The 26,486-nt window shown below is 37.7% G+C and overlaps 1 protein-coding gene across 7 annotated transcripts in view; it reads right to left on the reverse strand.

The window, feature by feature from the left end:
- Positions 1-1,123: 1,123 nt before the first annotated feature.
- The window catches only part of LOC106092126 (uncharacterized), a 152,726-nt gene continuing 127,363 nt past the window's right edge, over positions 1,124-26,486 (reverse strand). For all 7 annotated transcript variants that reach the window (XM_013258896.2, XM_013258895.2, XM_013258893.2 and 4 more), the window contains one exon: positions 1,124-2,877. In XM_013258896.2, the coding sequence (XP_013114350.1) occupies positions 1,561-2,877 (1,317 nt within the window). In that variant the 3' untranslated portion in view covers positions 1,124-1,560. The remainder of the gene's footprint in view (positions 2,878-26,486) is intronic.

Genomic DNA, 26,486 nt, shown 5'->3' on the forward strand with positions numbered 1-26,486 from the left:
TCCAAGGCAATTAAAAAGTTTAATATGTCCATTTTTTTGGCTCAGAGATTGTTAATAGTACGCAAAAGCTTAGTTAACACGAAAGCTTAGTTAACACGAAAGCTTAGCTAATACAAAAGCTTAGTTTACTCGAAAACTTAGCTAAAACAATAGCTTCATCAACACGAAAGTTTAGTTAACACGAAAGCTTAGTTAACACGAAAGCTTAGTTAACACGAAAGCTTAGTTAACACGAAAGCTTAGTTAAACCGAAAGCTTAGTTAACACGAAAGCTTATTTAACACGAAAGATTAGTTAGCACGAAAGTTTAGTTAACATGAAAGCTTAGTTAACACGAAAACTTAGCTAACATAAGTGCTTAACTAAGACGAAAGCTTGGCTAACACCTAAGCTTAGCTAGGCAAAAGCTTTGTATCATAAGAGCTTGTCTTGGCTTTTACAACCATTTTTGTTTTAATATTTGCTAGATTTATTATCTTTAGTAGAATTTGTATACATCATCAGCGCCCCCTGCCAGCCTGTAGTGAGTTTAAGTCTTTAAAGGCTACACATCTATGTCTTCCGAGAGATGAAAGAGTAAAGATATTCTCTAAATTTGTTTCGAATTTTGACTATAGATTCCCTGAAAGAGGTAGTGTTGTGTAGGAAAAGACTCAATTTTTCAGGGATTTCCAACTTTTCGTGCAATTCGTGTGACCAGATTTGGGCTGTAAAGAAAGTTTAAAATTTTACTCTTTGAGAAACAAAAACTCTTTTATTTAAACTTTTCCAATGCTTTTTATAATTGGGGCTACTTATCGTGGTCTGAACAATTTTCTTTTTAAACGTGTCTTTTACTTCAAAGAGTAGGAATGATGAGCTTAAAATTTAAATTCGTTGCTTTTTTCTATCACAGTGGCCAATACATATCGGCTGTTTGTCAATTGTCAATCATATGGGCAAGGCTTAAAGCATTTGAAATTAGTCTACTAAAGTAAGAAGAGAGAAAGAATTATTTAACTCTGTTCGATGTGACACAACTGGTTTTGATAAAACCATTTGTTCCAGGCTGTTGAGAGAAACACTTCCTTTCAACTGTTAAAATTCAAGCTCTCTTCTGCTGGCAAATAAAATAGGCAATTGATAATTTTAAATAAAATTTGTTTTACAATTTGTAAAATTTTTGATTACGTGAACACACTTGGAATTGGTATCAATTAAGCAAACGTTAACCAAAACAACTTCGTAAAAAAATCATAGACAAAACAGGGCAGAGACTTCTCAAATCAGCACATATACAATTAGACCAAAGTTTAATGTAGATGGCGCCTGTTTAACTGGCTTCTGAGTTTGCTGCCCTCTGTTGAAGTTTTTGTTTTTGTTTTTTTGATTGCATCCTAAACGTCTATGCTTGAATTTGTCTATGGGAATAGTATGTTAGTACTACCTTAACCGTTCTTTCCCTTCTACTAAGCTGTAGTTGCTCTCTTTTTTCCTCTCTTTCTTGTGGTATGCATGTCGTATGACGAACACTTTGAACTAATTCATGAAACGCGAACTTAAAAATTTCGTTAGGATGTGTCACTTGGGCTGTATTCGAGCGCTGCGCTCCAGCTCATTGAACTGACCGTAGTAGAGTACCTCGCTGATTAGTTTTTCAGCTATAATACGTTGTGTGCGATCCATGGAACGCAGTTTAACGCTAACATTAGAACCTATAAAATCGCAGTCATCTTTATTCAGACTTTCGGCATAGATGGCAGCTGCCGCTGCTGCAGCTGCCGCTGATGAGCTAGCATCCTGGGAATTGCCCAAGCCATTGGGATTGCCAACAACACTGCCGGAAGGCTTGAGGCGCTCACTTACTGACGTATTGTTGTCCTCCGACATGCTTTCGTTGGAGAGCAGGGAATTCATGAGCATTTGGCCGGCGGCACTACTCGAGGCACTGCTCGCTGTCAGCTTGCGCATATTGAGCGGGGAAAATTTCTCATCTATGGAGTCGGTGGAACGTCTGAGACTAGGTGGCAGGACAAAACGGCTAAAATCCAGGCCTTTGGCGGCCGCTGCAGCTGCTGCACTCACACGCAAATCTTGAGCAAAATCATCGGGTCCCTCGCCCCCAGGCCGATCCTCGTTGGAGCTGTAGGAACGATGCGAGTCGGGAGGCGGTGGCGGATGTGGCGCATGAAAATAATTCTCCAAAAGTTCTTGTTTAATATCGAGATCATCATGATCTCGGGGCGCGCCCGCTAATGCTCCTCCCGGTATTAGGTGTCTTTGTTTATGAGCTTCAAAGGTATTTGTATTTGGTATAGGACTAGAACCGGCATCAGTACCGGAGGCGCCAGCGCTAAGACGACCACCACCAATTGAACCACCACTTCCACCGCCTGAACTGCTAGTGCCAGCACCACCACTTGCCCCGCCTCCTCCTCCGCCACCGCCATCACTGGCTGCGCTGGGGGTACCATTGGGGCCGGAACTTAAACGACCATCATTCGATGCTATCGAGGTTTCATGCACATTGGACGGTGTGGATGCTGTACGTTCACATTTACTCTCCAATTCCTTGTCATTATCAATGTCCGTGGTATCCATGGGCTTTTGGGGACTGTTGGCAAAATCACTATTACTGCTGCCGCCGAAAATGCTGTGGGGACCACCACTGACAACTGTACCACTACCACCACCACCGCTAACACTTCCACCACCCAAACTGCCTTTGGCAGTGTTATTAAGATCACCATGAGTGGGGGTGGAGAAGGGCATGGGCAAGGCAACATGCATTTGTTGATGACTGCGATCATTCACTTGGGGCGGGGAAAATGGACCAGAGGGATGCCAAGACTCCAAAGGCGGATGATTGGCAAGCAGCATTGGCAGATTTAAGCCCATCTGTAAAGGAAAACAAAGAAGAAACGAAAGAGATAGTGAGAAACAAGTGGTAGTTAATATTAAAGGAATTAAAGTTATTAACTTAAAATATTGTTAAACTTTCCCTTTATCTAAATCTAAATCTTACTTTGGACATCTTGGCTTTGAGGTTATTTGAAAATGATCACGCTTCTTACTAAAATTAACTTACTTAAGGCCTTGTGAGTTGCATTTATGTCTACTGTACTCAAATAAACGATCAATGGTTGCTCTTTTTCTTCCTTTTCTTAGCAGAGATGGGAGCCAATCAATAAATCAATGACGGCGGTGTGAGACAAAATGAGCAGTCTAGGTATAAGACAAAGCTATTTCTCTCTTTATCTCACACTCTCGCTCTGTTTTGCTTAACCTATTAAGACAGCATGGATTTGTTTTTTTTGGCAAAGGTCTACACAAACACAAACAAAGAGTTTGGAGACAGCACTTATGAGTGTGTATGTGTGCGGCTGGCTATAAAAGAGGCTGTAAAGGAATTGATTGCTTTTTCTCTTAATATTCTTTGTTCTCTCAGTTCAACGAAAGCAATGCCAAACAAAGAGGATTGAAATAACAGATATTTTTGTGCTCTTAAAATTTGACAGCAAATTTCAAGCTTATAAATGTCGGTAACTATTTTTTTTCCCCCAACCAAGCAGCTCTGCCGAAAAAATTAAAAAAAAATCTAATTTGAAGCAAAAAGAAAAATAAATGAAAGAAAGATACAGAGAAACGACGCAATCTGCTTTCTATTGAGAGCAGAAATCTGCTAGCAGCATGTTCTTAGATAATTCTCATTTATGTATATTCACAAGCGCCTCCAACCAGTCTATGTGCGAATTCAAATTGTTTATCTATAATTTATTTTTATGCCACATAATCGACAGTGTTGCCAATATTTCTTAGTCACATTATTCAAAGACCTAGAATACAAAAAGATACGGCATTTGCAAAAGTCGATTAGGAATAATTTTGAACGCATAGGATTGGACCACTATCGCATCTATTATATAAAAATTAAATTGTTGCGCTTTGTTTGTCTGCTCCGTATAGACTCAAAAACGGCTAAACCGATTTTTATGAAATTTTCACAGATGGAGGCGGACTCTCGGGTGCACCGATTTAAGCGCAATTTTGTATGCCACCTTAAAATACCCCAAAAATACGAAATTGGTATAAAACTTTGGACTCAAAGAAACTGGGGGACGCCCCATGCCAAATCCCACCCGAACGGACATTTTTACCGACTGGGTATCAAATGAAAGATATTTAAGGGTAGAAACCGAACTTGGCATAAAAAAGGGTCCCCTAAATGTCGGGGGGTCCGCCACCCCTAAAACACCACACAACAGAACACTTTTACCACTTTGGGCAATATGGGTACCAGGTGAAAGGTATTTAAAAGTAAAGAGTGCACATCTGACATAAAAATGTATTCCTTGATGTCTGAGGAATACAATATATCCTGCTAGGCCCAAAACCCCTAGCAGGATATATTATCCGATTGGGACAATATGTTACTCAAATGAAAGGTATTTGGGAGTAAAATACGAATATGGTAATACACATTGGTTCCAAATACTTATGAGGCCGCCCCAGGACCAAAACAGCCCAAAATCAAAAGTGAATCGATCGGAATAAAATGGGACTCAAATGAAAGGTATTTGAGAGTAGAGAGTATGAATATGATATATAAAATTGGGTCCAAGTACAAAGTGAGCCGTCCCAAGCCCGAAGGCACTATCAAAAATCAAAGTGGACCGATCGAGACAGTATGAGACTCAAATGAAAGGTTTTCGGGAGTAGAATACCAATATGGTGTTAAAAAATGGATCCAAGTACCAAGGGCGTCGCCCCAAGAGTACCGCTCAAAATAAAAAGTGGACCGATCGGGACAATATGTGTCTCAAATGAAAGGTATCCGAGAGTAGAATACGGATATCATGTCATGATATGTTCGGGAAATAAGTTCAGTAAGGGGGTGCCTCAGGGTTTACCCACAAACACTTGGCCCCAAATCTGTATCCTTTTTTCTCCTCTCAAATGTTTTTCATTTGAATCCCAAATTGTCATGATGGGCCAAATAACCTGTTTGAGGTGATTTAAGGAGGTTAAGCGCCACCTACATACCATATTCATTTTCCTAATCTACTGCCAAAATTGCTTTCATTTGAGTCCCATATTGTCATTGTCGGCTAATACGTCCATTTGGATAGTTTTTGGGGATGGGAAACCCATACATTACATGTTCTTAATTATTTTTAACTTATTCGTAATGTACTCCCGAAAACCTTTCATTTGAATCCCATATTGACATAAACGTCCAATATGCCTGTTTGGGGAGTTTTGGGGTTGGGGCGGCCCGCTGGGACTTAGACTCAAATTTTAATAACATATTCGTATTCTACTCTAAAATACCTCTAATTTGGTACCCACCTCTACTTTGGTACCCACCTCTACTTTGGTACCCATATTGTTCCGATCGGTCCACTTTTGATTTTGGGTGTTGTTTTTGGGGTAAGGGGGTGGGTGCACCCGCCTTCCGATATCAAAAAATTATTAAATCTATGTTTCCTTTCAGACCTATTTCAGACGAAAAACAACACCCAAAATCAAAAGTGGACCGATCGGAACAAAATTTGAAATTTTTGAGAAAATCGGTTCTGCCGTTTTTGAGGCTGTATATAGTACATATGCCCATTTGGGGGGTTTTGGGGGGTGGCGTGACCCCTTAAACTTTGATTTGATTTTGTATGCCAGATTCGTAATCTTCTCCCGAATATCTTTCATTTGAGCCCCATATTGATATGAACGTTCAATTTGCCTGCTAGGAAGAATTTTGGGATTAGGGTTACTTCTTGAGTATTGGGGCCCAATTTTTAATACCATATTCGCATTCTACTCTTCAATACCTTTCATTTGATGCCCATATTCACCTTATCGGTTCACTTTTGATTTTGGGTGGTGTTTTTGGGTAACGGGGGAGGGTCCGCCCCCTTCCGATATCAACAAATTATAAAGTTTATTCTTCTTTCCTGACCATATGCGCAACCTACTCACGAATACCTTTCATTGGAGACCCATATTGTCATGCTCGTCCATTAAACGCATTTAAGGGTGGTTTTGGGGTTAGGGCGGACCCCCAGTTACTTGGACCCAATTTTTAATACCATATTCGTATTCTATTCTTCAATACCATTCATTTGAGTCTCATATTGTTCTGATCGGTACACTTTTATTTTTGGGTAATACTTTTGGGGTAAAGGGGAGGGTCCTTCCGATATCAAAAAATTATATAGCATATGTTTCCTTCCACACCAACCTACACAATCTGTGAAAATTTCAAGGTAATCGAATTAGCCGTTTTTGAGTCTTAACGGCACAAACAAACATAAATTCATTTTTATATACAAGATAGATTTTAATTTTATTTTACCATTCACAATAGAGGATTTCTGCGGGTGGCCACACTTAGTTGTGGCAATCCTGACAACAAATTTTCTACGTAAGCCTGCACTGATAATTTATCCAGAACTTTGTTGTCCTGAATAGATGTCACTTTCGTACAAATTTCATTGCCTCTCACTATAACCATAGTACTAAAATAAAACAACTATTATCTATGCTATTTATAAACGAAATAAAGAATGAACAGAAAAACATTACTAACATTACTTTGCTAACTTATTTTTAGGTTTTTTTTTTGCTCCATTCTCTGCAAAAATATGAAAGTGTCACAAACTTAATAAAACGGCCACCTATATTTTCCCTATATGGGTAGCTAAATGGCAACAATAACAAAAATAAAGTAACACAAAAATCTATGAAAAATGCGTAAACAAACGCAACATCTACGTCAGCATCTACGTTGTCTACGATGTCGCAGCGAATATAAAGCGTTGACGTTGCGGGTTTTTTATAATGGTACTGCCATCGTTGTTGCTGCTGAGCCATTAAGACTGCTGATGGTGCTGCTTTCCGTTTGTTTTGTTTATAAAAATTAAAAAAAAAGCATTTTGTTTTCGTTTTAACACATAAACAAATAACAACTCAAAGAGAAATTGCGAAAAACATGACCACAACGCCAACCAACAGCAACAACAACAATGAAAGTACAATAAAGTGAAGCTTTAAGAGGCACAGTGGGACAAAAGAGATAAAAATTGATGAATAAAATAAATCCATAATATTTTTTCAAAAGACAAGATTTCCATAAAATATTGTTAGAAGACGAAATTTTCATAAAAATTTTACCCAAAGACAAAACATCCATGAATTTTTGTCAAAAGAAAATAGATGCATAAAATTTTCCTAAAACCAAAAAAACCAGAAAGTCTTTACTAAAGTCCAAATTTGACTAAAATCTTTTTAAAAAAAAAAATTTTAGGAAATTTTTTTTCTAAAAAATTTTCATAATTTTTTTTTTAAAAATTTTTTCTAAGAAATTTTAATAAAATTTTTTTTTAAAACAAATTTTCTCTAAAATTTACATTAAATACAAAATTTTTATAAAATTTTTCTTAGAGATAAAATTTTCATTAAGGATAAAATTTCCCTAAAAAATTTCTCTAAATACAAAAGTTGCCCTAAATTTTCTCCCAACACCCAATGTGCTTACTTTGAGTTATAAAAGAAAAACTTTAAAGTCTACGCATTGCATGTTTATTTGTCCAAGAAAACAAAAAAATCCAAAGAGAGACAGCTGAACTGGCGGATATTCCGACGACACAACAGTATGGGGACGGTCAAATTCATTGGTCAGAGACCAAAGCCACTCACTCATCCAACCATGGAGTCATCCAAGCAGAATCAGTCATCAGCAACTTTGTTTTGTTTTGCAATAATGTAACGTTTTGTTTATTTTTTTTTTGTTTTTCTTCGGCTTATGCTTTTTCTTCTTCTTGTTTTGCAGTGGTCATGGTTTAATTACCATTTACTGCCAAGAGTTTTGAGGGGGAGAAGACGAGAAAATCATCGCCGTCTTTGGCTAATATGATTGTGAAGACTTTTATTTAGGTTACAAGCAAAAGTGCTGATGAAGAAAGTGGTTTCAGTTTGTTTTTCAAAATCTATTTTTAAACAGCCTACAAATGGATAAAAAAACAAAATAAATAAACGTTGCTATTATAGAATTGCCTTTTTAGCAATAAATATGATTGGAACTATCAAAAGCAGTGTTTCCCAAATGGTGAGACAATGGGAAATGGCCCAAGAAAAGAGGGGTTTTTCGAAAAAGTGTACATTTGCTAATATGAAAACCTAGGCGTTTATAGGCAACCTGAGGACCGGAGAAGACAGGAACTACAGCTTTATAAAAATTGTATCATGAGTAATTCCAAAAGGGAGGGCTCTGTCAAGTAAATCGAGGAGCTCACTAATATAAAGGATACTTCAAGACAACGGAGGCTAATGACTAAGGAATTTCCATTCACGGAAAATAACAGAAGACAGATGGGGAATTGACCGAACCCCCTTAAGACACTCTACTGTATTTGCTTGAGACACATGTTGCAGGCTGTGGGCCCAATTTGGTAATCATGTAGGACTATGATGTGGCGAGAAGACTCATTATAGTGTCCGCTGGGCTTTGCAATCTTACGGACCTTACTAGGCACCTGGACCGTAATATTCCATTAAGGAACAGGAGCAAACTTCTCACATATCAATGAGCGTTGTCCATGGCCAATTCTAGCTCAATGAAAGGGGGGCCTCATCTCTTTGGGGAGACATCTCTTTTGGGAGAAGTTTTCACATGGTTTAGTACCTCCCAAATGTTGCCAGTATTAGGTGGGGATAACCACCGCTATAGATTTTTTCTGATGATCTCGCCTCGGATACGAACCCAGGCGTTCAGGAGAGCAGATCAAGGACGAGCAGATCAAAGATATTTTCTACGAGCGCCTAGAGAGAGAGAATATGACCGCTATCCCGCCCATGATATTAAAATCGTTCTGGGAGATTTTAATGCGAAGATAGGGAAGGAAGACATCTTTGGTCCAAAAGTCGGAAAATTTAGCCTCCACCAGAAAACGTCCGACAATGGGTTGAGGCTAATAGATTACGCCGCGGCAAAAAACATGGTAGTTAGCAATACCAGATTTTAGCATAACAAGTAAGAGCGATCTAAGTTCGGCCGGGTTGAATCTTATATACCCGGCACCATGAAAATTCTAGAAGTCATTGTGTAATATTTCAGTTCATTCGGATAAGAATTGCGCCTTGTAGGGGCTCAAGAAGCAAAAGTTGGGAGATCGGTTTATTAAAAGCTGTATCAAGCTATTGATCGATTCACACCATATTAGATACGTATGTTAAAGGTCATGAGAGAAGCCGTTGTACAAAATTTCTCCCAAATCGGAAGAAAATTGCACCCTCAAGAGGCTCCAGAAGTCAAGACCCCATATCGGTTTATATGGCAGCTATATTGGGTTATGTACCGATTTGCGTCATACTTGGCACAAATATTGGAAATCATAACAAAACACCTCATGCAAAATTTCAGCTTAATCGGATGAGAATTGCGCGCTCTATGGGCTCCAGAAGTCAAGATCCAAGATCGGTTTATATGACAGCTATATCAGATTATGAACCAATTTGTATCATTTTTAATACAGTTGTTGGAAGACATAATAAAACACGTGGTGCAAAATTTCAGCCAAATCGGATAGGAATTGCTTCCTGTAGAGGCTCAAGAAGTCAAGACCCCAGATCGGTTAACATGGCAGCTATATCTGGTTATGGACCAATTTGAACTATTCTTAACACAGTTGTTGGAAGACATAATAAAACATCTCATGCGAAATTTCAGCTTAATCGGATAATAATTGCGCCCTCTAGAGGCTCAAGAAGTCAAGACCCCAGATAGGTTTATATGTCAGCTATATCAGGTTATGGACCGATTTCAACCATACTCAGCACAGTTGTTGGAAGTCATAACAAAACACCGCATGCAAAATTTCAGCCAAATCGGATAAGAATTGTGACCTCTAGCGGCTCAAGAAGTCAAGACCCAAGATCGTTTTATATGGCAGCTATATCAAAACATGGACCGAGTTGGCCCATTTACAGTCCCAACTGACCTACACCAATAAGAAGTATTTGGGCAAAATTTCAAGCGGCTAGCTTTACTCCTTCGAAAGTTAGCGTGCTTTCGACAGACAGACGGACGGACATGGCTAGTTCAACTTCAAGAATCAGGAATATATATACTTTATGGGGTCTTAGACGAATATTTCGAGGAGTTACAAACAGAATGACGAAATTAGTATACCCCCATCCTATGGTGGAGGGTATAAAAATCAAACCGATGGCTTTGGTGCAGACACATCCTCCTTACAAGCCGCAATTTTTCTGCGATTTTTTGCATTGGTGTTCTGTTTCAATTTTTAACAACTGTGACAAGTACGGTCCAAATCGATCAATAACCAGATATAGCTCCCATATAACCGATCTATCGATTATCCTTGTTCAGTTCCTAGAAGCTTTAATTTTGCTGGTTTGACACAAATTTGGTAAGTAGAATAAAATAATGCCATTCAACTTAATTTAGTTTGCGTAAATTTTTATCAGAATCCATGGTAATGGGTTCCAAAATTCGGCCCGGCTATGTAGGAACTCCATCTGACTGCTAGTGCGGGACACACACACACAGAAGGTGTTCTATAGTCTCTTATTTTTCGATGTCCTCACAGCTTCTGCAAAAGTCGTTGCTGGCAACCTTCGGTCTGTCAGCATGTTTTCCGATTAGACAGTGACCTGTCATGACGGACACAATGACTGAGACGGCGTCTGTTCTAGCCAATGACAGCAAAGCAGTAGACCTCTTCAAGACTAGATTAGGCCACATAGTTTTGGAATGCTCACAGCCCCCTCTTTGTGGCCATCTATCACTCGTTGTCCTTCGCTTTTACTTGTGTTTTTTTTTTTTTGCATAAAACTCTCCCTAAAGCAATCGCCACAGATGAAATATTCGCAGATTTAATAATTTAATATTTCCAAGGTTTGTTACCTTTAATCTTTTTTTTTTTAGTGTGTGTAATATGTTGCGAAGAAAAGAAAGTTGAAACATTTTATAATATTTTAATCTTTTTTATAAAAATGTAATTTATTTAAATAATCAACAACAGCAAACAAAGAAATGTAGGAAGAAAAAAAAAAACCAAAAACAACAATAAAGTGAAAACGACGCATCGTCGTAGACCGATGGCGACTAAGAGCAAATAAAATAAAATATTATAGCAAAACTGAAGGTGAAACAAAACAAAAATAAAAGCAAATCGAAATAAACGTCTATTTACATACATTTTCCTTGGATAAATTCATATTTCCGTATTTTATTCCTACTCTCCAGTTCAGAGTGCTGTGCTGTGTGTTATGGAGGCTGCTGTCGATTGGCGCGCTGACGACAGCAAAGTTCGTTGTTTTTGTTTTTTTTTTTGTACGGTCACAAAATTCAATTCTGCACCTATGCGTATGCTCGGCAGTGTATTTGGTTTCGTATGCCACCAACACCAACAACTAAAGTGGCCATAAAATTTACATGCGATTATTTAGTTAACGATACTAAGTTTTTTTTCTGTTTCTTCTTGTTCTAGAAAGCACAAAGTCCTTTATTGGGGCTTTCGTCTTGAAGGTAATTCAATACGATTTTCCATGTTTTGTTGTTGTTTTTTGCCCGCACAAGGTTTTAGTTTTTTTTTGTTTTTTGATTTGATATCCGGGATATTAGCAAGACTAACGGAATACAAGTTTGTGGTTTCAAGGTAAATTTTAATATGTGTTGATATTTTAGTTTTTGCTTCTAATTAATTTGAGATATTTTTAGCCACTGCAATAAAGACAAAAATATGCAAAGCTATGTGGGAGTTTTTGTAGAGTTATTCTCTTAAGTCGCCTAAAGTTGACATTAATCGCATTCCCAAAATACTGACTGAATTTTCTACAAAAATAAATTGCGAAATAATTTTTGTAAGAAAATTAAAAAAACAAGTGAAAAAAAAATAAAAAAGATAAGAAATAAAATTTCGAAAAAATTGTTAAAAATATAAAAAAGATAAGAAATAAAATTTCGAAATGAAAATCTTTTAATAATACTTTTATTAAAAGATTTTCATTTCGAAATTTTGTTTCTATAAAAAATTAATGTTTAAAAAAAATTTATAAAAAAAAAATTATTTTTATAAAAAAAAAATATTTTTATAAAAAAAAATTTTTTATAAAAAAAATTATTTTTATAAAAGAAAATTATTTTTATAAAAAAAATTATTTTTATAAAAGAAAATTATTTTTATAAAAAAAATTATTTTTATAAAAAAAAATTATTTTCATAAAAAAATAATTTTTATAAAAAAAAATTATTTTTATAATAAACAAAAAAAATTTTTTATAAAAAAAAATTATTTTTATAAAAAAAAAAATATTTTTATAAAAAAAAATTTTTATAAAAAAAATTATTTTTATAAAAGAAAATTATTTTTATAAAAGAAAATTATTTTTATAAAAAAAAATTATTTTTATAAAAGAAAATTATTTTTGTAATTTTGTTGTATTGTATCGGCTATAGGTCCATTAAAACACAAATATTTAAGGTTTTTTTCTTTTATTTTTCTCCAATATTTCGGTAGACTCCGTCTACCATTTTCAAGGCTAGTTGTATTTAAATAAAAAAACAGAAAAACACAAATTTTAGTAAAAACGAATCACACAATAAAAACAGAAAAACAATAATTTTTAAGAAACTTTAATTCCTATTACATTTAATGAGTTGTTACACGAACTATTGTCTGTTGGCAACTAAATGTTCTCTTCTGCTGTGCTTGTTGACTGTGTGGCGGTATACCTTCGCGCAGCTTTCTATATCTTTCTTGAAATTCATTCTCTCGTCAGGCGGTAAGTCGATGATATGCAACATCTCGAGAGTGAATCTTCGTCTGTAATTGTTCTCTTGAGCTAAGATGTCCACATCGTTGAGGTTTGGCTTATGACCAGTCAATGCACAGTGGGCTGCTAGTGCAGTTTTCTGCTCGATTGGTCTATTATTGGCTTTTTGGTCAGATTTATGTGCAGATAACCTAGTTTTCAATTTCGTCATGGTAGTGCCAATATATGCCATCGGGCATATATTGGACTTGTCGCCGTTACATCTAATTTTATATACCACGTTTGATTTCTCCTCATTTTTAATTTTACATTTTGTCTTGCTGAATAATTCATTCACAGTTTTGCCTGTTTTTAATGCGAGATGGTATTTGTCCTTGTCGTATAGATTTGATTTGCCAAATCTTTCGGAGAATCCTTGTATGTATGTTAGCGATTTATAAATTTTTCCTTTTGTAGGCTGCTCTCCGTCTATGATTTTTCCAAGGCGTTCCTTGGCCTTGCCTAATAGTGAATTAATTGTCCAATTAGGGAAGTCGTTGGCTCTAAGAATTGCCTTTATTTTCCTCTCATTGTCAGGATGAAAGTCTGGATCACTAATGCTAAATACTCTTCTTATAAAATTCGTTGCTGTGTTTGTTATTACTCTCTTGTGGTGTTTAGAGTAAAAATTGATTAATCTTCCGGAAGCCGTCGATTTTTGATACCAATCTATTTTTAGCTGGTTGCCATGTCTATAAACTACCGAGTCCAAATAAGGTAGTTTGCCATCATATTCTTCTTCCTTCGTAAATTGGATGTAGTTGTTGAAGGAGTTCAGAGTCTTCAGCGTCTCTGCCACGTCTGATTTCTTCAAAATCGCGAAAATGTCGTCTACATATTTTGTCAATATCTTAGGTTTTCTTATTTTGTCAAATGTGTTATTGAGAAGTTCCTCCATTACGATGTCAGCAATAATGGGTGAAGCGGGTGATCCCATTGGCATTCCTCTAAGCTGTTCATACAACTTGTCATCGTATTTAAAATATATGCTGTCCTTAATGCAGAATGTTAGAATTTCCTTGAAAATTTCCCTTGGAATATTGGTATATTTTTCAATCTCGTCCCATTTATTCTCAATTGTCTGGAGTGCTAAATTTATTGGAATACTTGGGAACAAGGACACCACGTCAAAAGATACTAAAACTTCGTCATTTTCTATGGTCATGTTCTTTATCTTAGCTTTAAAGTCCACTGCGTCTTTCACATTATATTTGGAATCCTTGGTGATATTTTTCAAAATATTCACTATGTACCTACATAGATGATAGGACGGCGCGTTTATTGATGAACATATTGGTCTCAACGGTGTACCTTCTTTATGGATCTTTGGGAGTCCATATATTCGAGGGGCCAATGCGGTCTTGCTGGTCAATTTATTCTTCTCCTGGATGCTGATAAGATTCAAGTTGTGAAGTTTATCCACCAATTTGTTGTTCCTTGTCTGTAGCCTAGATGTTGGGTCAATCTTTAAGCGCCTATACATACACATATCGTGTATTATTGCCTTCATTTTTTGCTCGTAGTCATCTTTGTACAAAGCCACTGTCTTTCCTCCCTTGTCTGCCGTTAAAATTAATAAATCCTCATTCTCCTTTAAATATTTTCTTGTTTGAGACACTGTGTCCACCACATATTTGTCTCTCATGCTCATCTTTGACTTTCGTAAGTGATCGTCTATCAATGTTGTAAGCTTGGTTCTTCCCATCTCCTGTTCCTCTCTATTCTCTATAGTTTGTACACACTCCTCTCCCTCTGCAATGACTTGCAAGAGTGGAAAGTTCTTGTTGGTGTGTGGGAGAGCGTGTTTCGGACCTAAAGAGAGAATCCATTGTACGTTCGTTGGTATCTCTCGCTCTGTTTTATTCACAAACCACACGTCGTTGCGTCTAATGTTGAGGGCCTTGTCTTGTCGTTGTGTGAGTGCCTGTAGTTTCTTTATGTGTGTTGTCTTGCTCTTGCTAACATTGCCCTTGTAGAGAGTAAGCTCACTGTCGAGGTATTGTAGGAAATCATCTTGAGTCAGTAGTTCTCCTAGCTTAGTCTTTGTATTCTCTACTTTCTCTTTAAAAGAGTGGATTTGCTTGTGTTTGTATTGTATTAGAAGTTTTAATACTTTCGTGTGAAAGTTGTGAATGTACCTGTGTAATGTTTTCTCAATATTTGGCGGGATTTTCTTGGTTTTGTGTGTTTGGAAGATGTTGCTAGTGTGTTTGGTTGCATTGATTATGAAGTTTGGTATGATGCCTGTTCTCTTACATTTTATTAAAAATGTTACAGATGTTTTGAGCTTGGCTATTTGTTTTTGGTGTTTCGAATATTGCTGGGCCGTTCTGTATGTGTGCTCATTGTACTTTTGTTTGATGTTTTTGTATATTGTCATCTTATTTGTTTTTATATTACGGCGTGCCTCCCGTTGATGTATACTCTGTTAGGGTATTGTTGACCTGGTTTAAAATTCTTGTAATTTTGTTGTATTGTATCGGCTATAGGTCCATTAAAACACAAATATTTAAGGTTTTTTTCTTTTATTTTTCTCCAATATTTCGGTAGACTCCGTCTACCATTTTCAAGGCTAGTTGTATTTAAATAAAAAAACAGAAAAACACAAATTTTAGTAAAAACGAATCACACAATAAAAACAGAAAAACAATAATTTTTAAGAAACTTTAATTCCTATTACATTTAATGAGTTGTTACACGAACTATTGTCTGTTGGCAACTAAATGTTCTCTTCTGCTGTGCTTGTTGACTGTGTGGCGGTATACCTTCGCGCAGCTTTCTATATCTTTCTTGAAATTCATTCTCTCGTCAGGCGGTAAGTCGATGATATGCAACATCTCGAGAGTGAATCTTCGTCTGTAATTGTTCTCTTGAGCTAAGATGTCCACATCGTTGAGGTTTGGCTTATGACCAGTCAATGCACAGTGGGCTGCTAGTGCAGTTTTCTGCTCGATTGGTCTATTATTGGCTTTTTGGTCAGATTTATGTGCAGATAACCTAGTTTTCAATTTCGTCATGGTAGTGCCAATATATGCCATCGGGCATATATTGGACTTGTCGCCGTTACATCTAATTTTATATACCACGTTTGATTTCTCCTCATTTTTAATTTTACATTTTGTCTTGCTGAATAATTCATTCACAGTTTTGCCTGTTTTTAATGCGAGATGGTATTTGTCCTTGTCGTATAGATTTGATTTGCCAAATCTTTCGGAGAATCCTTGTATGTATGTTAGCGATTTATAAATTTTTCCTTTTGTAGGCTGCTCTCCGTCTATGATTTTTCCAAGGCGTTCCTTGGCCTTGCCTAATAGTGAATTAATTGTCCAATTAGGGAAGTCGTTGGCTCTAAGAATTGCCTTTATTTTCCTCTCATTGTCAGGATGAAAGTCTGGATCACTAATGCTAAATACTCTTCTTATAAAATTCGTTGCTGTGTTTGTTATTACTCTCTTGTGGTGTTTAGAGTAAAAATTGATTAATCTTCCGGAAGCCGTCGATTTTTGATACCAATCTATTTTTAGCTGGTTATATACCGCCACACAGTCAACAAGCACAGCAGAAGAGAACATTTAGTTGCCAACAGACAATAGTTCGTGTAACAACTCATTAAATGTAATAGGAATTAAAGTTTCTTAAAAATTATTGTTTTTCTGTTTTTATTGAGTGATTCGTTTTTACTAAAATTTGTGTTTTTCTGTTTTTTTATTTAAATACAACTAGCCTTGAAAATGGTAGACGGAGTCTACCGAAATATTGGAGAAAAATAAAAGAAAAAAACCTTAAATATTTGTGTTTTAATGGACCTATAGCCGATACAATACAACAAAATTACAAGAATTTTAAACCAGGTCAACAATACCCTAACAGAGTATACATCAACGGGAGGCACGCCGTAATATAAAAACAAATAAGATGACAATATACAAAAACATCAAACAAAAGTACAATGAGCACACATACAGAACGGCCCAGCAATATTCGAAACACCAAAAACAAATAGCCAAGCTCAAAACATCTGTAACATTTTTAATAAAATGTAAGAGAACAGGCATCATACCAAACTTCATAATCAATGCAACCAAACACACTAGCAACATCTTCCAAACACACAAAACCAAGAAAATCCCGCCAAATATTGAGAAAACATTACACAGGTACATTCACAACTTTCACACGAAAGTATTAAAACTTCTAATACAATACAAACACAAGCAAATCCACTCTTTTAAAGAGAAAGTAGAGAATACAAAGACTAAGCTAGGAGAACTACTGACTCAAGATGATTTCCTACAATACCTCGACAGTGAGCTTACTCTCTACAAGGGCAATGTTAGCAAGAGCAAGACAACACACATAAAGAAACTACAGGCACTCACACAACGACAAGACAAGGCCCTCAACATTAGACGCAACGACGTGTGGTTTGTGAATAAAACAGAGCGAGAGATACCAACGAACGTACAATGGATTCTCTCTTTAGGTCCGAAACACGCTCTCCCACACACCAACAAGAACTTTCCACTCTTGCAAGTCATTGCAGAGGGAGAGGAGTGTGTACAAACTATAGAGAATAGAGAGGAACAGGAGATGGGAAGAACCAAGCTTACAACATTGATAGACGATCACTTACGAAAGTCAAAGATGAGCATGAGAGACAAATATGTGGTGGACACAGTGTCTCAAACAAGAAAATATTTAAAGGAGAATGAGGATTTATTAATTTTAACGGCAGACAAGGGAGGAAAGACAGTGGCTTTGTACAAAGATGACTACGAGCAAAAAATGAAGGCAATAATACACGATATGTGTATGTATAGGCGCTTAAAGATTGACCCAACATCTAGGCTACAGACAAGGAACAACAAATTGGTGGATAAACTTCACAACTTGAATCTTATCAGCATCCAGGAGAAGAATAAATTGACCAGCAAGACCGCATTGGCCCCTCGAATATATGGACTCCCAAAGATCCATAAAGAAGGTACACCGTTGAGACCAATATGTTCATCAATAAACGCGCCGTCCTATCATCTATGTAGGTACATAGTGAATATTTTGAAAAATATCACCAAGGATTCCAAATATAATGTGAAAGACGCAGTGGACTTTAAAGCTAAGATAAAGAACATGACCATAGAAAATGACGAAGTTTTAGTATCTTTTGACGTGGTGTCCTTGTTCCCAAGTATTCCAATAAATTTAGCACTCCAGACAATTGAGAATAAATGGGACGAGATTGAAAAATATACCAATATTCCAAGGGAAATTTTCAAGGAAATTCTAACATTCTGCATTAAGGACAGCAGATATTTTAAATACGATGACAAGTTGTATGAACAGCTTAGAGGAATGCCAATGGGATCACCCGCTTCACCCATTATTGCTGACATCGTAATGGAGGAACTTCTCAATAACACATTTGACAAAATAAGAAAACCTAAGATATTGACAAAATATGTAGACGACATTTTCGCGATTTTGAAGAAATCAGACGTGGCAGAGACGCTGAAGACTCTGAACTCCTTCAACAACTACATCCAATTTACGAAGGAAGAAGAATATGATGGCAAACTACCTTATTTGGACTCGGTAGTTTATAGACATGGCAACCAGCTAAAAATAGATTGGTATCAAAAATCGACGGCTTCCGGAAGATTAATCAATTTTTACTCTAAACACCACAAGAGAGTAATAACAAACACAGCAACGAATTTTATAAGAAGAGTATTTAGCATTAGTGATCCAGACTTTCATCCTGACAATGAGAGGAAAATAAAGGCAATTCTTAGAGCCAACGACTTCCCTAATTGGACAATTAATTCACTATTAGGCAAGGCCAAGGAACGCCTTGGAAAAATCATAGACGGAGAGCAGCCTACAAAAGGAAAAATTTATAAATCGCTAACATACATACAAGGATTCTCCGAAAGATTTGGCAAATCAAATCTATACGACAAGGACAAATACCATCTCGCATTAAAAACAGGCAAAACTGTGAATGAATTATTCAGCAAGACAAAATGTAAAATTAAAAATGAGGAGAAATCAAACGTGGTATATAAAATTAGATGTAACGGCGACAAGTCCAATATATGCCCGATGGCATATATTGGCACTACCATGACGAAATTGAAAACTAGGTTATCTGCACATAAATCTGACCAAAAAGCCAATAATAGACCAATCGAGCAGAAAACTGCACTAGCAGCCCACTGTGCATTGACTGGTCATAAGCCAAACCTCAACGATGTGGACATCTTAGCTCAAGAGAACAATTACAGACGAAGATTCACTCTCGAGATGTTGCATATCATCGACTTACCGCCTGACGAGAGAATGAATTTCAAGAAAGATATAGAAAGCTGCGCGAAGGTATACCGCCACACAGTCAACAAGCACAGCAGAAGAGAACATTTAGTTGCCAACAGACAATAGTTCGTGTAACAACTCATTAAATGTAATAGGAATTAAAGTTTCTTAAAAATTATTGTTTTTCTGTTTTTATTGTGTGATTCGTTTTTACTAAAATTTGTGTTTTTCTGTTTTTTTATTTAAATACAACTAGCCTTGAAAATGGTAGACGGAGTCTACCGAAATATTGGAGAAAAATAAAAGAAAAAAACCTTAAATATTTGTGTTTTAATGGACCTATAGCCGATACAATACAACAAAATTACAAGAATTTTAAACCAGGTCAACAATACCCTAACAGAGAAAATTATTTTTATAAAAAAAAAAAATATTTTTATAAAAAAAAAATTATTTTCTTAAAAAAAATAATTTTTATAAAAAAAAATTATTTTTATAACAAACATAATTTTTATAAAAAAAAAAATTATAAAAAAAAATATTTTTATAAAAAAAAATACTTTTCTATAAAAGAAAAATTTTTATAAAAAAATTAAATCTTATAAACACATATTTTTATAAAAAAAATCAGTTTTTATACTAATAATTATATATTTATATATATATAAACATATATACTTTTATAAAAAAAGAAAAATTTTTCACAAAAAAAATATATTATATAAAAAAAATTAAATAAATTTGAAAAAAAATAATTAAAAAAAAAATATAAAATAATAAATTTTTAAAAATAAAAACAAAAATAAAAAATTAAAAATAAAAAAAAATCATTAAAAAAAATATTTTTATAAAAGAAAAACTTTTATAAAAAGAAAATGAAATCTTATTTAAACACATGTATTTATAAAAAAAAAATCAATTTTTATACAAAAAAAAAAAAACATATATATAAACACATATACTTTTATAAAAAAAAATTACACAAAAAAAAAATATACTTTTAAAAAAATTTAAATAAATTTGAAAAAAAAAAATAATTAAACAAAAATAGAAAAAAAATAATAAATTTTTAATAATAAATACAAATAGTAAACAATTTTTTACAAAAAATATATTCTTCTAATTAAATAAATTCCTTAAAAAAAACTAATAAAAATAAAAATTTTTAAAGTTTGTTATTTTATAATTTTTTTAAAAAATGTTCGGTATGTAGGGCACCTTCACCAATTTGCTGTGCTGCTGAAGATACATAGTTTAGGTTAAGCAAGGTTTAAGTGGCAGTCTGCCATTAGACTCACTTAGACGTTTTCGTCCATTGTGATACCACAGGAACAGAAGAAGAAGATGCCTTCTAGTTCCTACCGTTGAACCATTCAGATCGCTTTAAAAAGGCCAACAACTTGCGAATGTTCACATCGGCTAAATCAGGCAGGTTCTCAAAGAAATGAGAACTTAAAGTGGAACTCCTTCTGACTGCTAGTGTGGGACACACACACAGGTGTTCTATAGTCTCTTCTTCCTCAATGTCCTCACAGCTTCTGCAAAAGTCGTTGGTGGCAACCTTCGGTCTGTCAGCATGTTTTCCGATTAGACAGTGACCTGTCATGACGGACACAATGACTGAGACGACGTCTGTTTTAGCCAATGACAGCAAAGCAGACCTCTTTAAGTGTAGATTAGGCCACAGAGTTTTGGAATGCTCACATCCCCCTCTTTGTTACCATCTACCACTCGTTGTCCTTAGGGTCTGGTTTTGAAAATTTAGCTTACATGTCGCTAGAGGCAGACCCACAGTTTCCAATATCCCTGGAATGTGTAGGGTAGTTCCTAGTCTCGCAAGTTCGCCGCTTTACAATTCCCTGGGATATCTCTGTGGCCCGGCACCCAGAACAGGTGAATTTTCAACTCGCTAGAGGCATACCCACAGATTCCAGTAACCCTGGAATGTGTAGGGTAGTTCCTAGTCTCGCAAGCCCGTCCGCTTTGCAATTCTCTGGGATATCTCTGTGGCCCGGCACCCAGAACCGGTGAATTTTGAACTGTTCAGCCATCTCGTCGAGAGATCTGCGACAGTCGAGGGCGGTTTTTGTGTTCAGAAATACGTTCTCCAGGGATTTAATGGCTATTTGAGAAGATATTTTTTCCAATCTTCGGTATGGCATTATATTTTAGCCATTCCACCACCTCCTTAATTGCAAGGATCTCCGCTTGATACACACTGCAGTTGTCGGGTAACCTTTTCGATATGACTAGTTCTAGATCTTAAGAGTACATACCAAAGCCCAACTGGTCGTTTAGTTTGGAACCATCCGTATAGAAGTCTATGTAACTTCTATTACCAGGGATATCGTAGTTCCAATCGGTACTATCAGAAATAGTGGTATAGTACTTTTCATCAATAAGCGGCTCAGGTAGGGTGTAATCCACACTGCCTGGAACATCGGATATCAAGGATAACACAGTGTCCATAGCTGTCACATGACCTATGAGAAAGTTTCCTTAACCTCACGGCAGTGATCGCTGCAATTTGTCTAGTCACAATGTACAGAGGCATAAGATGGTGTCGTCCTCAGTGCGGCTGTTATGCACAAACAAGCCATCTTTTGGATCCGGTTAAATATTGAGCAGTAGGTGGAGTTTTGAAGCGCCGTCCACCAGACCACAACACCATATAGCATTATAGATCTGACAACTGCAGTATATAGCCAATGCATGACGCTCTTTCTAAACCACCAGCCGGGTAGTTTCAACTGGTGGGAGTAGCCAGGATTAGATGGGCGATAAAAATATCACAATTACCATAGAAGCTGCCTCAACGATGACGTTTGGCAAAGGAAAGACATTAGTAATGGAGACCCTCAGCTAATAATGGAGCCCTTCTGCCATGAATGGAGTAGGTTTTCAGGGCAGGCTTAGCGTGGTCCTACATAGCTAGAGTAAGAAAAAAGTCGGATCAACTTGGTGGAAGATATAAACCGCAGCACAACAAGAGATTATAGACCCATTAGGCTGTCATAGTAAAAAGTGCCATTTTGCCCATGAACATTTCATTAAGGAACAGGGCAAACTTCTCACATATCAATCAGTGATGGTCAATTCAAATTTAAGATCAATGATAAGAGGCCTCCTTTTTATTAAGCTAGTTTGAACGGCGTGTCGCCTCTTTGGGGAGAAGTTTTCACATGGCAAAGTACCTCGCAAATGTCGCCAGTTTTAGGAGGTGAAAACCACCGGTACCAATTTTCCCTAGTGTTCTGGCCGAGATATGAGCCCAGGCTTTCAGCGTCATAGGCGGACATGCTAATTACTGCGCTACGATGGCCTCCATACTGGTCATAGTTTCTACTTAAACTACTGAAAAGACTGATAGAGCTACATGAGAGGGTGGAGATGACACCGTTGATGGCACTTTCCTGCATTTTAAATCATCCGGACCGTTCAGAATTATCCAGGTGCTACTGTACCTTGCCTTGCCTGGAATGGATTTTCGGAGCAAAACTGGCATGGTCCTACATACCTTCTCCACTTTGGGGAAAAACCACAGCTGAAAATGTTTCTGTTACCAAGATATGAACCCAGGCGTTCGAAATTATAAACTGATATGCAAACCTTGCGCCGGGGTAGTTTCAACTGAAGGAGGCATCCAGGAGAGGATGGACTGTCAAAATATCGCAATTACCATAGGATCTGGAGCCGCCCCTGTCAAGGATGGAGAATACTTTCAGGGTAGGATTGGCGTGGTCCTACATATCTAGGATAAGAAAAAATAGATAGTCCTTATCCCCATGGCGAGAAACATAAACCGCAGCACGATAAAGGATTATAGACCCATTAGACTGTCATAGTAAAAAAATGAAAATTTGCCAATGAAAATTTCATTAAGGAAGAGGGGCAACTTCTCACATATCAGTGAGTTGTGGTCATTTCAAATTTAAGCTCAATGATAGGTTATGTTATCCTTTTTATAGCCGAGTTCGAACGGTGTGCCAAACTTTGGGAAGAAGTTTTTATATGGCAAAGTGCCTCGCAAATATCGCCAGCTTTAGGAGGGGATAACCACCGCTAACAATTTTTTCTGATGTTCTCGCCAGGATTCCAACCCAGGCTTTCAACGTCGTTAGCCTCCGCACTTGCGCTAAGTTGGCCTCCATACTTTTTATAGTTGCTACTTAAAACACTGAAAAAATTGATAGAGCTAAAGGAGAGGATGGAGCTCCCACCATTGACGGCACTTTCCTACGATTTAAATCATCCGAATCGTTAAGAACCATCCTAGTGCAACTATACCCTGCCATGACTGGCAAGGATATTCAGGGCAAAACCGCCATGGTCTTACTTAGTCTTAGAAAACAAAGGTCAGGGTTATCTTTATCCCCAAGTTGGGTAAAATAAAGTACAGTACAATAATAGACCCCTTAGTCTGTAATCGTTTTTACTCAAACTAATAAACCGAAAGTTGGTATAGGGACTGACACCCGAGAAATTCAGGAGACAAAACACGCATGCCCGCCCCAAAACCATAGCACCTAAAGAAGTTAACCTCCCACGGCAAACCATAGTAGTTCTGTCTCAAGCAACTTTCCAGCAGAAGCAGTGGCCTCCGTTCCTACTGGGCTAGGATTGACGCTTACATGTCAGATATGTGTCGCACTGGGACTTCACAACATATGTCACCTGTTAATCTGACCAAATGCAAATTTTGCCCATGAACATTCCACTAAGGGGAGCAAACTACTCACATATCAATGAGTGGAATCCGATTCAAGTTTAAGCTCAATAATAAGGGATAATGGGGGCCGCCGTATCGCAGAGGTTAGCATGTCCACCTATGACGCTAAACGCCTGGGTTCGAATCCTGGCGAGACCATTAGTAAAAATTTTCAGCGGTGGTTTTCCCCTCCCAATGCTGGCAACATTTGTGAGGTACTATGCCATGTAAAACTTCTCTCCAAAGAGGTGTCGCACTGCGGCACGCCGTTCGGACTCGGCTACCAAAAGGAGGCTCCTTATCATTGAGCATTGTTCATCTGACCGGCAAATCCTATTCGACTTATTATTGGATTCCTCTGAACGCACCCCACCCTTGACGCTGAGTTCAACAACAACAACCCATGCCGCAAGAGTAGGTCATTGGATGCGCCTCTCCATGAAGTGATATGAGAGTTAGAGTCATCTCTTCAACTGAAGGATTGCGTGATGGCGGCCCTCCTGAATATCGAGGGGATATTTAACAACGAGGGGATATGGGGGTTAGTGACCACCTTAGACTGCAAGGGGTCGCGCAGAATATCTACCAAACCAGACTTGGGGTAGAAGAGTGGTCAGAAGGCGAGTGACAAGGGGAAACCCTCAAAAGGTGAGGGTGTTCTCGCCGATTCTCTAGACTATCCTGATAATCGAAGTCCTATTGGATCTCAACAAGGATGGTAAGAATTTCTCTTCCACGAGTCGTATGTGCGTATGCTACTAATCGCCGTTTAGCAAGATCAAGGAAAGGGCACGGAGGTGATTACCGAAATGGGCAATCCTATGGCAACTGGTTGTACGTACCGGATTAACCCGATGGAGTACTTCATCGGCAAGGGCTGCCACCTCGGTGTACAACACATTGCTACAAGAACAACAACCGCAATGGGCTACAAGAGGAATGGCAAGAAATTAGTCACACATCAAGTTCTGCTACCGACGATCCGCGATATAAGGGAAAGGTCACTGTTCAGTTGGTCTACAGGGTGTGGGTTGAGGATACACTTTGGATATGAAAGCTGAGGTCCATACTCAGAACTGTAGCAACAAAGTTGCGCTCAGACTGAGGGAGCTCGGCCTCAGTTCCCATCGGAACTATAGTGACGGAGGGTAGACTGACGAAGGTCTTGGACTACCTGGTGAAGAAAACGATTCGAGCTAAGATCTTCTGAATTCGCCTTCGAGATTCGAGAGGATTGGGAGACGGATGATGTGTTTGAGCAAAAGGAATATGAATGAAGAAGCCGAGGGACACTGTATGCTTTCTACTCCTTTAGGGGATGTTTGATAGTAAGTGGGAAGATAACTGGAAGTACACGATCACTTCTACCCACACCACTTCTACTAAAATTCACATGAACATTTCACTAAGGAACAGGCGATACTTCTCTCATATCAATGAGTGCAGTCCGATTAAAGTTTAAGCTCCTTCTTTTTTATGTCTAGTCTGAACGGGTTGCCGTACAGCGACACCACTTGGTAGCGAAGTTTTAACATGGCAGAAAACCACGAAAATGTAGCCAGTATTAGTAAGGGTACCGCAACCACCGATGAAAGCTTTTCTGATGTTCACGCTGGGATTTGAACTCAGTCTTTCGACGCCATGCTAACCTTTGCGCTACGGTGGTGTCCCGCGGGGAGGGTTTTGAATGTTGGATACGAAAGTTTTTGAGGACAATACTCGGAAGTGTGCCGCCAAAGTTGTGCTCAGGCTAATAGTACCCGGCTTGCTAAAGGAGGACGGGAATGACCATAGTTCCATACTGTTCCAAACTGGGAGGGTAGAACTAGGAGCCTTGGATTATCTGGCACTGGGACCGATTTGGCATAAAATCTTCAATATTCGTTTTCTCGGAAGAGAGGATTGGTAGACGAAGGCTGGGTCTGAAGAAGATAATACCATCAGATGGATTCAGGGAAAGGATTGGAGACCTACTCCGACTCACTTAATATAGGCATGTCGCGCAGATTGTCGAACGAGCAAATGGTCTTTAAGCAGAAGACGAAAGTCGCAAGGAAATAACAGTGGAAGGGATTTACCGCCTTAGAAACTCAGGGTTTATATGGACAATGCGGTGGACCTTTTAGGCCTTGGATTCGAGAAGGGTGACTTAAAAGTGCGTGGCGGAATGTAAGGAATTCCTGAGTAAACTCCAGGCTCATGGCATAGTGCTGCCTTGGATTCCCGGCTACGATAGTATTTTGGGATATGAGATGGCGTACTAACGGGTTATCATCCACGGAGAGCGAGCCAGTCGCCGGTCTTGCATGCGTGTCACTTGTCGAACTATTGAACAAAGAAGAGGAAATGTCCAGTGCGGAGTCGGTGGCTATGTGGATTGATGGCAAAACCACTAAACTTGCCACCAATCCACCTAGCCACCGACTCCGCACTGGCCATTCCCTCTATTTTGTTCAATAGTTCGACAAGTGACACGCATGCAAGACCGGCGACTGGCTCGCTCTCCGTAGATGATAAGCCGTTCGTACGCTTTCTAATATCTCAGAGAACTATCGTAGCAGGGATAGTGGTTTTGTCACCAATGTACCGACTCCGCACAGACCATTCCCTTTACTTTGATCGACCAATTCTTCAATATGTGTAGAAGATTCAAAGT

The sequence above is a fragment of the Stomoxys calcitrans genome, chromosome 3 (assembly GCF_963082655.1).
Source record: "Stomoxys calcitrans chromosome 3, idStoCalc2.1, whole genome shotgun sequence".
Lineage (NCBI taxonomy): Eukaryota > Metazoa > Arthropoda > Insecta > Diptera > Muscidae > Stomoxys > Stomoxys calcitrans.